Source organism: Neltuma alba, unplaced genomic scaffold, assembly GCF_004799145.2.
Source record: "Neltuma alba isolate B1F8T4 unplaced genomic scaffold, ASM479914v2 tig00007847_pilon, whole genome shotgun sequence".
Taxonomy (NCBI): domain Eukaryota; kingdom Viridiplantae; phylum Streptophyta; class Magnoliopsida; order Fabales; family Fabaceae; genus Neltuma; species Neltuma alba.
This window is the reverse complement of record NW_021634881.1, coordinates 46,223-64,540: the sequence shown is the minus strand read 5'-3', so window position 1 is coordinate 64,540 and position 18,318 is coordinate 46,223. Positions and strand designations below refer to the sequence as shown.

Genomic DNA, 18,318 nt, shown 5'->3' with positions numbered 1-18,318 from the left:
GTCTTTGGAAATGTCCTCCTCATGGCCTATATTTAACGGAAGCCTGGAGAATAAAGGCTGAAGAATAAGAGGCAAATTCTTGCGAACCAGGCATTTAAGCAAATTGAAGTTTATTTTTTCCTTTTTCCTTCCCCACTCCTTTGAGACGTTCTTAAAAAATAAGTAGGCAGGACGTGACGTAATATATCATCTCAAATACACATTGGAGTAAAATCGCAAAATCTCCTTTTGCAAGTATACTCTGGCACGCCTTAATAACATTATTTCTTCCAAAATACCTCCATCAATCACACACAAGTCCCTAATCTGAGACGCACAATTGAGATGGAGACTGCTGCATTCACGAAATGGAATAAAGGGCCACACACATGCCTCGGCCCATCTCTTTGTTCGGCTGCCCATTTTCCACTGAGTCTTTGCGCCACATACCCCGGTCCGTCCACGTATATCTGCGCACACATTACTCAAAATATAAAATGTAAATTATGTGATTTCTTTTGGTAGATTGATCATTGATTTATGAGATGTCATTGTTGCTGCTGCAAGATTGAGACCCAAAATGAAAGAGCGGTTCTTGCCCCTCGAGTAATAATTGAGGTTCAATATTTAGGCTGTGTATGGAACAAACAACCTCACAAGAAAATGTTTACCTTGGTACTTAGAGAAATAAGTTTTTATTACGAATAAATGCTACTATGGGGGTGTCGGGGTGACTAAAGAGTACTATTTTGTGTGTGTGTGTGTGTTTCTTTCTTTCTTTTGGTTAGATATAGATATTGTTTTATTGAAAGTAATTCTATTCGAGATATTATTGAGCATTAAATGTAAACATCTCTTTCAACGAAAAATTCGAGTCTTAGTTAAGTATAAATTTGTTTGGAATGACTTATAAATATATTTTTGAATCATGATTTATGGAATACAAAGTTTGTGAACATGAGTTTTGTTTTGGTTAACTTAAAAATACTTAACAAACACTAACTTAAAGGGGTACTTGAAAAGCTGTAAAAGTGCTTTTCAAAAGTATGTTTCACAAATCGAGACAAAACCTTCACATATTTACTTTATATACCTAATAAAACTACTTTAAAATTATGGTTTCGTTTCCCTCCAAACACCTCCTAAATGAGCACCATATTGTGGGGACTAATTATTCTCGCTACATCTAATCTTCACTGATTATTTGTATTTTTCTTTCTCTATCAGTTTACATTTTCTTTGATGTGATCCAAGCGGTGGTGCTCAGCCTCGCACGCATGCTACTTGTCTCAACAGCAATTTTTACAAACGCACAATTTGTCCAACTATTACACTCCGATATAATCCACATTCATGTGATGGGTGATAATAATTTGTGAGAAATTAATATTATAACCACCAATGAAACGCGAAGAGGAACTCATTCTATGTGATATAATTATAATACATGGGAAAAAGACACTAAAATACCCTCAAAATTACTAAATGATAAAAGAGGGTAGGTAAATTTCAAAATCCCAATTCAGATCCCAGATACTATTTTGGAATTTTCAAATGTTGTAAAATTACACAAATGCCTTTTTTTTTACTTTTTTTTTAAATACTGCCACATCAGCAATTCTGGCCGCGGTGACCCTGCTGGCGACCAACTGCCGGAGCTCCTTGTGACTGGTTACGGAGTTCCGGTGACCGGTCGCCGAGTTCCGATAACTACTCTTTTTTAGCTATTGACTACATTTATTTTTAAATTCTGATGACTACTCTTACTTATGTATTGACTACTTTTTTTAGCTATTGATTACATTTATTTTTAAATTCTGATGACTACTCTTGCTAAGCTATTGACTACTCCAGTAATGCGATTTACTACTATTGTGTAGTCAATATCTATATAAAAATTCATTGGAACTTTGAAAACAAAAGTTGTCAATAGTTAAAATAGAGTAGTCAATAGCTATATGAAAGTAGTCACCGATAGTAAGGACAATGTTGTCATTTTACAAGATTTGAAAATTCCAAAATAGTACCTGGGGTCTGAATTGGGATTTGAAATTTACCTACTCTAATTTGTCATTTAGTGATTTTGAAGGTATTTTACTGTCTTTTTGCCATAATACATTGTTCGGTTAAATTATCAGAAGCCAATCATCAATCAATTTCTTGTATAGAAAGAAGCGTGTTATTATAAATTTACTGTTTCACATATCCTAAAAGGTTACTATTCACATGTAATATCAGAATCGTGAGCCCTTTTTTTTTTGGGATATCATATCACGCATTTAAATTTAAATCTCATACATTATTATTTTCAATTTATATTTGTTTTATGTTTGGGGAAATCAGCCGCACCACACGATTGCTCATATTCGTAGTACGTACTGTTAGTGATGGCAGTAAAAGAACGATCATAGGATTCGGCGTTTTGCTCTGTGTTGTAGAAACGAGGTAGCTCCCATGTTTTCGGAATCTCAAGTCCTTATTAGTATTGCATGGAGGCCACGGCGCTTAAGTAAGGCAAACTCGATATCCTAATTAATTAATATCAGCAGAATTAGTTAATTATCGAATAATTAAAAATGAGGGGGAAAAGATTCAAGTTGAGTAGAAATGTTCAATATTGATGTACGTCCAATAAGCTATGGAATTATTACAAACTGATAACTAAGAGGGCTACATATATATATATATATATATATATATGTAATATGCCAAGAAGACAACGCATGCACTCACTAGTCACTCTGCAGGATGCTGAATTCACACTGCAACTTATTCCTCACAATCAAACCTCACCTCTTCTCATCATTAAAATTTAAACTTCATATACAGCAACTTGATTCTAAGATGATTAGTCACCCCCACCACCGTAGCCACCACCGTGGCCGAACCATACCCAGATCCACTGCCGTTGCCGGAACCTCCATACCTGCCCCCCCTCCTCCTCCTCTCTCCACCCCCACCACCGCCACCCCCCCGCCACCGCCTCTGCCCCCGCCCCCTTCTCCGTAGCCACCTCCTTCACCATAGCCATAGCCAGAGCCATAACCAGAACCCCCTGAACCACCCCCGCCACCTCCGCCTCCACCTCTGCCGCCACCTCCGCCGCCACCTTTTCCGCCACCAGACCGTACCCAGACCCGTATCCCGAGCCATAGCCGGAACCCCCAGAGCCACCACCTCCTCCTCCACCCCCTCCTCTGCCGCCGCCGCCACCTCCTCCTTCAATCCCACCATATCCCTCACCCTCGCCAGAACCATAACCAGAACCGTATCCGGAACCTCGTCCAAGAACCCTTCCTCCACCTCCGCCAACACCCCGCCCTCCGCCTCTGCCGAAGAGCCCATCGGGCACTACTCGAGCCGCAAATGCGAGGTCCAAGGCAAGCAAAACGATCAAGGCAGTGGCTATGAGCTTAGAGGCAGCCATGTGCAGAGGAAAAGCTCAACGCACGTGGAAGCTCAAGAGAAGAACGGAAGCCAGTAGAAGGGAAGAGGAATGCAGTTGGATGGGAGAGAGTGAGGGGTGGAGGCCCCTATATATAGGCATTGCGGAGTTCTAGCACCTTCCTTTTGGTACATAGAAATCAAGAAATGGGAGCATTGAGGAGGTGGGAGGCATATGATGGTGTAGGAGTCGTAGTGGGGGGGCTATCTATGCTATGACCACCGTCTGGGAGCTAAGCTTGTCTTCACCATCTTTCCGCAATTCATTCCTGTCCATACCTCCACTTTTGACCTCCCCAGCTTCCTTCTTTTTCTTTTCTTTTAATTATATGTGTGTGTGTGTGTGTATCATAGTACACATCCACATCCAAGTCCACTCTTGTCAATTCTGTTCATATGAGAGCCACTATGAGTGAGTGGTGGATTCAGATATTTAATCATAAATTTGTCAATCCTCCTCCGCCTCTCTCCACCACGTTCATTATATAAATTCTGTGAGCCACATTCTTGTCTATATATCTTCTCCCCTCTTATTTACAAACCACTTCAAGAAAAAAAACTTTGTGATCTTTTTTATAATTCTTTATTATAATTTTCTCCTTCTTCCCTATTCAATATTGCTATAGGAAAAAAAAGTAAGAAATCAATTTAAAATGTATTTAATATGGGAAAAATAAGAAACATAAGCTTGTTTGTGTTTCAGATAAATTTAATGAATTTTAAGCTTTTCTTGCCTTTTGATGGGAAAGTGGCTTATAGATGAAAGAGAACGGAGCACATTTATGGTCCCATTAATTATATCTCAAAGTTGTGCTTCGCATGAAGCAGTTGTGTATATAAATTGTGGCGTGTATTGTATTGTTGGCGCATGTATGTGAGCACTAATGAATATTATATATAATCGCAAATGATCAGTCACTGCGAGTGCCAACCTCCGGTCAATTGAGTGATTCACTGATTAGAGATAGGTTTCGAGGCATATAATAGTTAAATGGCAGGGACTCTGACAGCTTTCAAATTCTCATTTCCCTCTTCCCGTCCAGTATCACGCACAAAACACGTGCTATCTATAATATAGGAAGGATACGATGTCCCACATAATTATTTACAAGATATATGTATGAAGTCCCTAATGAATTTGTTAAAATAATGAATAAGAGAACAATTATGAATGATGGGTGATGGTGTGTGTGTGTGTGTGTGTTGTGTGTGTGTGATTGCATCATGAATCATTTTTACTCTGATTGTTTGCATAATTAGGTGAGGAATGAGCACTCTAGCTGTTCTCCACATTCGATTGTCGATCGTATCTTAGTGGGGTGATGGTTTTATTTATTTATTTATTTGATTAAAGTACGTACAGGAAAATGTATATGATGAACTATACATTGATGCAAATTTAATTTAATTAGGGCTTGGAATGAAAATAGTATATATAATGGCCTTATTCATATAAATATATAGATTAAAATATGGAGGTTGGGAGAGGAGCGGATGATATTATGCATATAAAATGGGGTAATATGAACAAGGAAAAGGAACATAATGGGGGGTGGGAAATGGAATAAATAATGGGATGAGAGGTGGGAGGGGGAGAGCGGCACACGCGTCGCCCCACCTATTACGCAACGAGGGGTATTTGTGAGTCACCTACCCAGACACACACACACACACACACACATATATGGTGTTGCGTATATATAAATAATCCATCACCATCCATCACTCTGAGTCACTTGGCTTTGCTTCTCATGTACGCCTCCTCCTCCATGCTGGCCGTGGTCCTTCCTCCACTTCCTTCCCTATGTCTCTAAGCATATTGTTGTAAATGATATATATTCACTTTCACTATCCAAATTAATTATTTCCGGCCCATATACTTCATTCATCATTATCCTTCACTATACATACAAGATATTAATACACTAATTAACCGTGCATGCATATATAACAACTACTACAACTATTATTCTAATATAATTCACTGTTGGTCTTTTGCAATGAATATTATTTGTCCATATATCATTCTTTTTTAAAAAAAAAAAATCAGAATACGCATGACATTATATATATGTGGGATGGGATTCACATGATATGAATGTGTTTGCAAATGCAACTCGTCCGCATACGTGCATTGTTGTGCACTGCTCATTGGTTAGGTTTGCTCTCATACAGTCAAAGAGTTGTTTATGCATGCCTGTGTCCTGTCATCGATCTAATAAAGTCAATCACAATTATTGATCCATATATATCAAAACACCACATATTATACATACACATGCTTCCCATTAATTACTACTTTTATAATGCAGGGCACTAACATTATACTGTTATCATTGCTATTGGGGTCAGCCTTTATAAACAATTAATCATCATCTTCACTGCGGCTATATGACGATGGACGCGAATGAGCACATGTATAAAAAATAATAGTCGACTAGCTAACTGGTCAAAGTATATACATATACATATACATATACATATATACATATATATATATCCTTATCAAAAAATGTGTGCGCGTGCGTGTGTGCGTGTCTATAGAGATAGAGAGAGCGAATGCTGAATGGCTCACTAAGCATAATCTATGATCGCAGCCTCCTTCATAATTTAATACTGTGGGTTCTCTCCATCAACACGTACGTACATATATTCTTGCTTAAAGTTTGTAATCATTTAATTAACCACATGCTCTATATATATTCCGGTAATAATTTGCTTCTGCCGTGATATATATACTGCCACCTTCTTAATATAATATTCATATGACTAATTTAAAAAGATTAAAAAAGCTAAATAAATAACTTAATTATAATGTATGTTGCATGCTCTTTTTAGAATACACTTATCTATATCATTAGGTTACAATTTTGTCACATAATTTAAACATATAAAACCAGGATGCCTTTTTGCATATATCCATGTGTGTACTTAATGAACTGATTGAAGTTTAATTAGTGTGTTTATAACACAAATAATAAAACAAAGGAGGGACAAGAGTCAAGCATGCAAAAAATAGACATTGAAAGTGCTAAAAATGAACAAAAACATCCTCAAAGTGCTCTCCTCCGCTGCTCGCCTTTCCCATTTTACCCGTCCGTACGTCACCATCCTCCTCTTCCCTCTCCCTCCTAAAGGGCCCTCTCCTCCTTCCCGCCCCACCCCCATCCCCATCCCCGCGAGGAAGAAAGGAGAGATCTCTCGCTTCTCACCCCTCTCTTCCTCCCCCCATGGCTCTTCCCCTCTTTCTCTTCCTCTTCCTTTCCGTTCCTCTGGTTTCTGCCGGCGGCCACCATCTCAGCCTCGACTACTACTCCCGCACATGCCCCGCCTTCCAAGCCATCGTCAGGGACAACGTCTTCACCAAGCAGAGCGCTGTCCCCGCCACTGCCGCCGGCGTCCTCCGCCTCTTCTTCCACGACTGCTTCACCGATGGATGTGACGCCTCCCTCCTCATCAGCTCCAACGGCTACGCAAAGGGCGAGCGCGACGCCGTCCCCAACCAATCCCTCTCCGGAGACGCCTTCGACGTCATCACCAAAATCAAGAACTCCCTGGAGCTGACGTGCCCAGGCGTGGTCTCCTGCGCCGACATCGTGGCCCAGACAGCCCGAGACCTGGTCAAGATGGTGGGGGGTCCTTACTATGACGTATTGCTGGGGCGAAAGGACAGCCTGGTGTCGAACATCTCAAAGCCGAACGAGACCCTGCCCGAGACGAGCATGTCGATGGACCAGATCATATTCCGGTTCACGGCAAAAGGATTCAGCATCAGGGAGATGGTGGCTCTCACGGGGGCTCACACCATAGGGTTCACGCACTGCAAGGAGTTCAGCCACAGGATCTACAACTTCAGCGCCGCGTCGGACGCGGACCCAACCATGAACCCGAAGCTGGTGGCGGGACTGAAGAAGCTGTGCGAGAACTACACCACGGACTCGGGCATAGCGGCCTTCAACGACGTGAGGTCGCCCAGTAAGTTCGACAACGCGTATTACCAGAATATTCTGAACGGGCTGGGCCTGCTGTCGACGGACTACATGATGAGCGCCGACCCGAGAACGAGGCCCATAGTGGAGGTGTACGCCAACAATCAGACGGCGTTCTTCCATGACTTCGCCGCCGCCATGCAGAGGCTTTCGACGCACCGGGTGAAGACCGGGAAGAAGGGAGAGGTGAGGCTGAGGTGTGACCAGTTCAACAACCTTCAGATGTAGAGAGGGGCTATGTGAATCGGCCTATTAATTTCAAACACTTGAGGCTTTATATTATCATACAATATATACGTATAGATCAGAAACAGCCGTGCATGGGCATATCATCATCCCACTGTCATTTCATTTATGCATGTGATAGCGGAAGCCAACATTCAAAGGGATCGATCTAATTCTGCATATGCTTGGATTGTGATCTTCTTTTCTTTTTCTTTTTTTCCCCCGCTGGCTTTCCCGTTGATTCTTTTGTCGTTTCATCACAAAATGAGTAACAACAGGGTGATTAGATTCCTGCTAATTTATCCCTGACTAATATAATATTATCATATCTACCATAATACAGTAATTAGTTGTGGCATTGGACATTACGTTAATTGACTACTACCCGATGCTATTACACTTTACCCCCCCCCCTTTGTTTTAATCCTTCACCGAGTCAAAGGAACTCACACACTCGTAATATTTACAGAGGATTGAACTCGTAACCTTTAAGAACATGTTCAATAGCGTTGTATCTTAACACCCCAGTGCCTTAAACAAATCATTCATCATTTGTTTTAAACAAAAGACCCACATATATTATTTGTTGTTTGCATCGTTCTACCTCATATATCAATTACTGGCACAGATCACGTGCAATCATACCGCCAGCAATCCATTGGATGCTTACTGAAAGGACAAGGCCCACGGCTTCGAATTAATATAGATCCATGTAAATGTAATAATGGGCTAGCTTCTCTGTCTGTGTGTGTGTGTGTGTGTGTCGCCACTGATATATTGTAAAGCGTTTCAATTATTATGCAGATGGATGCCACTGTTCAAAAACATACTTTCAATGTCAATGTCACCTCCAATATTTTCATAATATAATATAACATGTTTTGTTTAAAGTATTAATTTTTTCACTTACAATATTCCTAACTAATTACTCCTTCCGACCCTTAAATACAAGCTATATATTTGAGGGGTTGAACTTAACTCTAAATATGTAAATTTGTGAATTGACACACACACTATAATATTATGCATGGGTATTCTTGAGTAAATATCTTATATTGTCATCATTAATTAATTAATTAATTTTAATTAATTTGACTTTTTAAGTCCATTTAAACTAGTTAAGTAGTTCTTCTATTAAAAAAAAGAGGAATATTAAAACTTAACTAACCAAACTCCTACATCCAATAACTTTTGTTAATAATAATTTTCATATTTTCATGAAAATAACTAATTTTAATTAATTTGTTAATCTATGCAGAATTATTAGTAGGTTTCTATAAAATAGGTATAGAGGGGGAGATTATTTATTTAGATTAATGGGGTGTTTGGCTATCTCCCCAAACCATGGTTTGGAAAAAAATTTGCCAAACACCCTATAAAAATCTCAAACCATGGTTTTGGGGACAAAACTATGGTTTCGGATAAAGCCACCAGAAGCTGCTTCTGCTTCAAATTATTGAATATTGGTGGTGGGCCTAGGAAATATTACACAGAGCAGGCGTCAATTATTTGCTTCCTCCTTCACTCTTCACCAAGCTCCTGGTAAGAAATAATCATATTTTTTGTTGGCAAAATAAATTATTTTACAAAAAACATATTTACTTATTTTATTAATATATATACGTATTAATTTTTTTATTTATATTATTTATGTCTTATTTATGATGTTGCCAAAATATATATTATTAACAAATTTATTACTTCAAATAAACATATATTATGAAATATATCTTATATGTAATTATCATTTAAACTTATATCCTTTTTAGTAATTTCTACATATAGAAAAGTACTTCTGACAACAACTATCCAAACACTCTCACTTTATCAGAATCACTTTTTCAGAAAATCTATTCTTTCAAAATCTATTCTCTCCAGAATCTATTCTCCTGAAACTATTCTCCAAACCATAGTTTAGCTTCATCCAAACACCCCCTAAATTGTGTTACTATCAATAAGTTCTTAACAAAGAAAGCGTGAGCTCACCCTTAAAAAAAAAAAAGAAGAAGAGATAATTGTAATAGAGTCTCATGAAAAGAAAATAATCACCAAATTAAAATGTTTCAACGACAAATGAGAAGTTGTTATTTTCTACTTTAAAACTTGTCATCACAGGTTGCTCAGTTATTCCTCTTAATATATGACCCAATTATTAAGTTGGTTTTGGTCCTAAATATAAAACTCATTTATCATATTTATCAGTTTTCTCTAAATTACCCCTATAGGTACTCCCTCAACCAAAATCAAGTAGAAGAGGAAGATGAGCTATTAAGAAAGATGATTATGGTGTTTTAGGAAAAACGCATCACATTTCTTATAATTAATTAACTTACCTAACTTCCTTAATCTAATCAAATTAGTCAAATGGGTCTTATATTAAGGACCGGAGGAGTATTAGAATTCTATAGCAATTATGTTCTTTGTTGAGATTTTATTACAATTCTTCCCCAAAAAAAAAGACCTTGCACATTAGCGGCATTTTTTTTTTCATGCGTTCGCTGTGTTTTAAGATGCCGTAGAAGTTTAAATATTACTTCTAGTCCTTAATATAAGAGGTTATTTGATTTTTATTTTGATTCTAAATATAAGACCCCAATCTACTTTATCTCTCATATTTTTCATTTTTTTCCAAGATAGTCCTTGTAATAACGAAAATCCTTGCCAATATACTTGATTATCAAGGATATTTTAGGAAAGAAAAAATATATTTGTTACAAATAACTAATTTAATTAGTTTTCTTAATCTACTCAAATTAGTCAATTAACTTTTTATATTAAGCACCAGAGGTAGTATATACTTATTTTCTTGAATATTACTGCAAGGAATGATCGAGTCTGGTCAAATATACTTATTAGCATGATCATTAGATATATTTTCCTGTAAGATATAAATTGTTTTGTAGGAGGTTTTGATATAATTTTAAGAAAATATGTGGGAAATGAACAAAAGTTTTTAATTTGCTACTTGCGATAATTTTGATTGAATGATTACGCCCTTTTTACTTTTGATATTTTAATCTTAAGAAATAATATTAACATTTAAACAAAAATCTATTTGATATTCTTAAAAATTAAAGAGATAAATTTCACAAGCTCAGGTTGAAATATCTTCCTTAACTATTGTCTCAATATTAAAACAATATTCTTTTTTCCCTTTTTTTTTTTATAAAAAGAATCTTCGTGAAAGGCCAAGAGAATCTGCCAAATAATGGAGAGATTCTGAGGAAACTAAAAGAAGGCCTAGCAAATTGAATCCATGTTGCGATATGAATATATTCATGACGCGCACAGGCCGGTGACCACTCAGAAAACAAACAATTTGTGATTTATAAGTCCGCTCACTCCATAATCCGTCATTGCATGTAAATCCAAACCTTGAAACGACGTTTTGTGGATTATGTTTACTGTACATTGACTCTTGACGTGTCATTTCCGTAGCCTCACACCAATATTTCAAACCATCCTGTTCCTGTCTCCCCCCTCCATCTCCTTCCTTTCCCTTTGCTCACTGCTTACTTCTCCAACGTCTGCACCCTGAAACAGGCACTCTCTGTCAAGACAAGCGTCCTTTACTTTCTTCCGTAAGGAGAAGCTCTTCTTGAGCTTCTTTATCGGTGGTGCATAGATAAACCTTTTCTTTCTTATCTGAAATTCTGTGCCCCTCTCTCTCTGCTGCCATGGCCGTGGCAGAGTTCAAACCCTCTAACACCATAACCATCTTCGCTCTTCTTCCCAGCTCTCAATTCTATCGAAACGTCTCAGTCTCACCAAACCATACCACTGTACTTTCCGAACTCTTAATAGAACCCAAAATGCCAGGATATCTTGCTCTATTGCTCCAAAGTAAGCTCCTTATCTCTCCCCCCACCTCTGTTTATTTAACAAATTCAACTCAATGAATATGAGTATTTTTTCAATTTTTTGTCTTCTCTTTCTGCCCAGTGAAGTTCAAGCGCCAGCGGTGCAAACCCAAGACCCCAAGAGTAAGCCTGATTGCTATGGTGTTTTCTGCCTTACCTATGATTTGAAGGCTGTAAGTACCCTTCTTTCGTTCAGCAATAAGCACCGGTGCTTACTAAAGAAAAAGATAGAATTTTCTGACTCCAGATTGCATTTAGACACTACATATTTGTTGTTTCTTGCGTTGCTTCTTAGATTTTGTCCATGTAACTATGTTGCAATAAATGTTCTTGAACCCACAATCTGGGTTTTATAAATGCTCTATGAAGCAACAGTTTGAAGACAAAGTCGCATGGACTATTTGTATTGCATTGTGTGTCGTATTTGTGTCAGTATTCGTGTTTTTCTAGTCCATGATTCTGTAAGTATGCTCTTTCTTGGTACTGATTGGTTTGTGGGTTTTACTATGGTGTTTGTTTGACTTATGGAGCAATAACTGCCTGTTTTAAGGTTTTGATGGCGTTCCTTTTGTTTCCCATTATGTGCATAATGATGCATAATTCCCATGGTACGGGTTGGAGCATCTTTGTCCTTATCCATACATCTTCTCTGCTTTTCGGAAGTGTGATGTATTCAGATGTTTGTAACTTTCTCTTTTGTATGTGTAGAATCAGATGCTTGACTTTTGTTTATACGTGTCCTCATTAATTTTTTGTGTTGGTGACTCCAGTAAAAACAATAAGATTCTTAAGATATATCTTGACAATTAGTTTTTGCCTTTTCGTTTATACCAGATTTTTATCTTACTAGTTAAATTGAAATGAGGAAACATTTCATAGCACAAGCAGGCTAATAGTAGTTCTTCTTTTTAAAATTATCTCCATATTTTTAACTTGACATGAACTCAATGCTAAGTGGATATGCTTGATATCAACTCAATGCTAAGTGGATCTGCTTAGTGTAGCAAGACTACCATCTGTTCTTTATCGTCCGGACTCTTAAATCTTTTGATTTAATTGGAGTTCACTGGTAATGGCCAAGTTAATGAGCGAATTCAACAAGTATCAATATATGTATATACTATCTCCTGATATCTAAATTTCTTGCTCAAAATCATCTGAGGCCTACATCAGGAACATTATGAGTGATTCAACCATCATATTGTCTATGGAATTATGCATTTATACTGCTATCTTATTGAAATATTTAAATTATTGTGCAGTCACGAAAAAACTGCAATATCAACAACTGATATCATATTGGGAAGATTATTTATCAGTTTGTGTGCATACGTGTGTAGCATTTGAGTTTTTTCACTGTTTATGTGGGTTAGTTTTAATCAATTGGCCTGGGTGTTCATATTGGGAAGATTATTTATCAGTTTGTGTGCATACGTGTGTAGCATTTGAGTTTTTTCTGTTTATGTGGGTTAGTTTTAATCAATTGGCCTGGGTGTTTACAGGAAGCAGAGACAAAATCCTGGAAGAAACTAATGAACATTGCAGTCTCAGGTGCTGCTGGGATGATTGCTAATCATCTTCTTTTCAAGGTATACGTATCTCAGATCTAAATCTACAATTACGTGACTGAAGCAGATTAGTATTTCAGTTTATGTTGTCTTATCCATATTCTGTTATTTTTCACTTTCCTGCTAGTGGCTTCAGATTGCGAGTTTCCTATCATAGGGAAGGGATGAACTATAGCCCATATGATATATTCCCCTTCCGCTAATTGATTAAAGCGTTGCTACATCAACCTCTTTTGTCCTGGCTTTAGCTACTTAGCATTTTCGGCAATCAAGAGACAGAAACTTAGGCTATGTTTGCTGTACAGTTTGATGGGTATGGTAGGGAAAAGGGAAAGAGAAGTGAATGGAACATGACCCTTTTGCCCTTCCTAAACAACAATATTATAGACATGGGAACAAAAGTGCATTGCTATTTTCATGATTTCAATTCTCTCTCCCTTCAGCTTGGTAACATGGCCTTATAACATTAAAAATATGGTTTGATATGCATCCCTTTGAGTTTGATTTATCTATCTTGAAGATATGCTGGATGCACTAAATTCTTGTATTTTTGCTGGGAAGCTTGTAGCCAATTAAATTTGGACTGTTACAGACCACGTAATTCATACTGAGGAGTCTGAAGTGTTAAGTACTCCTGTCCTGGGTGATATTGCAAATTATTATTTCATTTTCATATACTTGGGTAGCTTTTCCCTCCAAATTAGTTAGATACTTCCTGCTTTATAATTTCAGTCACGCAATCTATCATGTTTCCTTTGGTATTTGACTTGGTTTATTATGTCAGCTTGCATCTGGTGAGGTATTTGGTCCTGACCAACCTATCGCTCTGAAATTATTGGGATCTGAAAGATCATTCCAAGCTCTTGAAGGTTAGCCTCTTAAAAATATAATAACATTGGATTTACTTTCAGTTAGAATAAACAAGTGCACCATCTTTTGCCAAAAGGACAGGTAAAGCTTACCTGAAATCCTCCCCCAGCTTCTAATAATCTGTGGTCTCAAAATTTGGGGTTAAATCAAGGTAGTCAACCACGTAATCTGTTGTTCATGAGAGATATCCCTTGTGAAGTTAGTAAGAAGACCACGTTTAATTACAAGAAGACAATTGACTTTCGGTTTTGGTTATGAGAAGCTCTGCAACTGTACACATTTAGTGCTCTGGCACCTTCTGTTAATGCATGTCTTTCAGACTTTAACTATAAACTGAACGAGTATGTCATGGTGTTCTGCCTAGGACCTGGCTGAATATGCAGCCGAGAGAAAGATGGCATTTTAAATGTTAAAATGGAGAATAAATGCTTCCAATTATTGCTTGATCAAGTGGAAACGTTTCAATTTGCCATTATGAGTAGTTTATTTCATGGTTACATTGAACAACAGAATAAAATAAAATTCTTGATACTTTCCAGAAACAAACTTAAATTTGCAGGTCAATATCAATCTTGCTGCAGTAGTTTCCTCTACGTGAGGACAACATTATTCACCTATGCCGCCTACTGAAATAAAGCTGTTCTTGATGTTGGTTGATGATTAAATAATGTTAACGTGTTTTAATTTTTATTTCCTAATTCAACATATAGGAGTTGCGATGGAGCTGGAGGACTCATTGTTTCCTTTGCTGAGAGAGGTGAGCATTGGGATTGATCCGTATGAGGTGTTCCAAGAAGCAGATTGGGCCTTGTTAATTGGTGCAAAGCCTCGAGGTCCTGGAATGGAGCGAGCTGACTTATTAGACATAAATGGACAGATCTTTGCGGAACAGGTAAAGTGGTATCAGACATAGGTCCTTGTCTAACTACTGTCAGCTGGACGATAGTCAACAGTACTGACCTGAAATCTTTTATTTGGACCATAGGGAAAGGCGCTGAATGCTGTGGCCTCACGCAATGTCAAAGTTATAGTTGTAGGCAACCCTTGCAATACGAAGTGAGTGAAAGTTTATTTTTCTTTGTGTTTTGTGTTCAAACTTGGGGCATGTTAGGCCTTTTAATACTGATGTATATGTGTTTGTGTGTTTTCATGCAGTGCATTGATATGCTTAAAAAATGCTCCTAATATTCCTGCTAAGAATTTTCATGCTCTGACTCGCTTAGATGAGAATAGAGCTAAATGTCAGGTAAACAGAGTTTATGAACTCCACTTGATTCATATTGCAGTGAAAGAAATACTTATTAGTTTTTTTGTCTTTGCTCAATTATTTGCACAGCTTGCTTTGAAAGCTGGTGTCTTCTACGATAAAGTTTCAAATATGACCATATGGGGCAACCACTCAACTACTCAGGTCATTGAAGAATTCTTTCTTGAGGAGATGTACTTTTTGGTCCTTCTATCTTTATCCCTATCCAATTCAGTCCATGCATACTTCCGAATCTATGTATGTTTGCCTGTTTCGATTCCCAGGTGTATTGACAACTGGAAATTTGGAATCTCTCCGGAACTGTGTTTTCTGGGAATAAAATCTAAGGACCAAAAATTATATTGCCTTGAGTTTTATTGCTCATGAATAGAATCTTCTTCATGTTCTTTCATGACACGGTGTTACATAACACACAGGTCCCCGACTTCTTAAATGCCAGAATCGATTCTTTGCCTGTTAAAGAAGTGATTAAGGACCATAAGTGGTTAGAGAATGAATTCACTGAAAATGTTCAAAAGGTAAAACTTGTAATGCGCTTGATTTTTTAGCTACATGTGAAAATGATGCATAATCCACACTACTTTTTGGTCTTATTGGCAATAGCTGACAAGTAAGTCTCTTGGTTGGCAGAGAGGTGGCTTGCTTATTCAAAAGTGGGGAAGATCATCAGCTGCATCAACTGCTGTGTCAGTTGTTGATGCCATACGGTCTTTAACCATTCCTACTCCTGAGGGTGATTGGTTTTCATCTGGCGTAAGTCACTCTTAGTTAAATGACACTGGAGAAAATTGACACGGATAACTGAGAAGTGAAGCATACATTATTATAATTCCTGGTTGTTTATGGAATTCAAATAACATTACAAACAACCATCTTGAAAATTTCAGCCAGGATGAATTTTTTTAATGTGCTTGACTCCAAAATGAACATGTCTCGTAAGTGCTCTTACCAGAAGTCATATGACTGACACTTTGAGCAAACTAAGAATAACCCTCTTCAAATGTAGCCTAATCAGAACTTTGGTATACAAATTTTGAAACATAACACAACTTCTAAGCTGTCAACAAAATATGTTATGTATCAGTTAGACCTAACGTTTAAAAAAGTCACATGACGACCACGTAATCTAGTGTCTCTTCTCCAGTTTCTTCCTCATGAATCATGATATTGTAGCCTGCAATTCAAATTCCCAGTTTCTGAGAAATTAATTTCAACTAACATGTAATATTTTCACTTTCTGTGATAAAGTGTTGTGTTAAAGTTTGTATACCGGAGGCTGCTGTCCCCGGGAGTTATATGTAGTGCCCCCTGAAACATTGAAAGTGCATGCAAACCATGATTTGCACGTAATCTTGTACTCTATGTGTCATCCCTTGTACTCTAATCTCACAATGTGCAAATGCAAAACCAGGTGTATACCAACGGAAATCCTTATGGTATAGCCGAAGATATTGTTTTCAGTATGCCATGCCGATCAAAAGTGAGTCTCTGTGTGACATTACTTCTTGGGAAAATTACATCTAAGGACTCAGATGTTAACATGTCTAGATAAGAGGACCTCACAAATCCTAATTAGTTTCAAGGACAAAAGTCACTTCCGGGTTTTTATTGAATTTATTATCAGTTTTGCTGGATTCATTACAAAGTTGTTCAAAACTATTTTTCTAAAATCTAGTAGTCATTTGTCTAAGCCTGAGATCAAATCTGGTTGGAAGTCTAGTAAGTTTGGCTTTGAAAATAATCATGATTTCCGAGGCCTGTTAACCAAAATATTGTAACATATGGGTCCTACGGTGTAATTTTCCCTGACAGATGCTTGAATTACATTGCTTCTTATGCGTTCTTGTCATCCTTTAGGGAGATGGTGATTATGAGCTTGTCAAGGATGTCATATTTGATGACTATCTTCGGCAGCGAATAGCTAAGGTATACATCTAATTTTATTTATTTCAGACTTAGTTTGAAACATAAGGCTTATAATCTAGTTATCTTAAGAAAAAAGATGAGCGGTAGCTCATCCGATGTGGTTTGATTTGGAATTGATTTCCCTTTTTGTAGTTTTAAGTGTCTACTTGATCAACAGTGTATAGTAATCTGGGGCTAATGTCAGGATTAAGATGACATTCAACATTCAAAGATTGAAATTTGGAGCTCAGTTCACATAATAGCTTCAATGCATTAAATCTTTTCAAACCATTTGGTTACAATAACAAATTTTTAATGATCAGGTGTGCCCTAATTATTTAAAATTTGGCTGTGGAAGGAACCATTCAACGTGGCAAACTATTATTAATATAGTGGCTCATGCGTCACTTCGTACATTTTTGCCTTATCCGTGTAATGAACCTTGAATTTTGCAGACGGAAGCTGAGTTGCTGGCTGAGAAGAGATGTGTGGCTCACCTAACGGGCGAGGTAAGACACCGTATCAACATCTCTAGTAGTGCAAATATTATTAACATGTGAACAGTTTAAAAGTAGATCCTATATATCCTGCTTGAAGTTAACAAATATGCTTAAATGGTTTTCAAGATGGAGTGGCTATCCTTCCATGGTTTTGGACCAACCAAGCTTCCAAGAATGCTTACATATCTGTCTATTTTATGTGTTCGAATGAAGCACCCATATTTTATCTAATATAGTGAGGATTAAAGAAGAAATGCCAAATTAAATGGCATTTAAACACTAACATATATAGATGAAGCCTCTTGTTGTATGGCGTCGTCTGAACATTTTCTTTTGTGGGAACAGGGAATTGCTGTCTGCGATCTGCCTGGTGGTGATACCATGCTGCCAGGAGAGATGTAACTAAATAGTAAGGAGGGCCTGAAGGTCGTTACAGATATTGAGAACAGGTTCACACAAAGTGATGCAGAATAAAGGCGGATGGGCTATTTAAAGTATAGGTTTATGAATAATGAGTATGACTTTTGTAATTCATTTTGACGACATTATGGAAACTTAATCTGAAACCTATCCCCATGGCCTCGGAGGCTGGAGCTCTTCGCAAGTCGTAACAACGATTGTCTTGTTCATGTTTGTCGGCTCTGGTCTGGTCTTGTTTCAAATTCATGCCCACAAGTATTTTACATCTAGCACAGCTCAACATCAGTCTCT

General features: G+C 37.6%; 3 protein-coding genes across 3 annotated transcripts; 2 read left to right on the top strand and 1 right to left on the bottom strand.

Moving 5' to 3' along the window:
* Nucleotides 1–2,827: 2,827 nt before the first annotated feature.
* Nucleotides 2,828–3,406, bottom strand: LOC114753319 (putative glycine-rich cell wall structural protein 1). Its single transcript, XM_028941995.1, has one exon. The coding sequence runs from the start codon at nucleotides 3,404–3,406 to the stop codon at nucleotides 2,828–2,830; it is 579 nt and encodes a 192-aa protein (XP_028797828.1).
* A 3,247-nt stretch (nucleotides 3,407–6,653) lies between these two features.
* Nucleotides 6,654–7,640, top strand: LOC114753314 (peroxidase 65-like). Its single transcript, XM_028941991.1, has one exon. It carries the CDS (start codon nucleotides 6,654–6,656, stop codon nucleotides 7,638–7,640), a length of 987 nt encoding a protein of 328 aa, XP_028797824.1.
* Nucleotides 7,641–11,103: 3,463 nt separating this feature from the next.
* Nucleotides 11,104–18,240, top strand: LOC114753316 (malate dehydrogenase [NADP], chloroplastic-like). Its single transcript, XM_028941993.1, is given in 15 exon segments — nucleotides 11,104–11,341; nucleotides 11,344–11,480; nucleotides 11,580–11,670; nucleotides 13,000–13,086; nucleotides 13,850–13,934; nucleotides 14,646–14,827; nucleotides 14,921–14,991; nucleotides 15,091–15,181; nucleotides 15,272–15,346; nucleotides 15,619–15,720; nucleotides 15,833–15,955; nucleotides 16,614–16,682; nucleotides 17,060–17,128; nucleotides 17,563–17,616; nucleotides 17,953–18,240. Coding segments are annotated over 15 exon segments (1,320 nt in total). The 5' UTR covers nucleotides 11,104–11,314; the 3' UTR covers nucleotides 18,010–18,240.
* The last annotated feature ends 78 nt before the right edge of the window (nucleotides 18,241–18,318 follow it).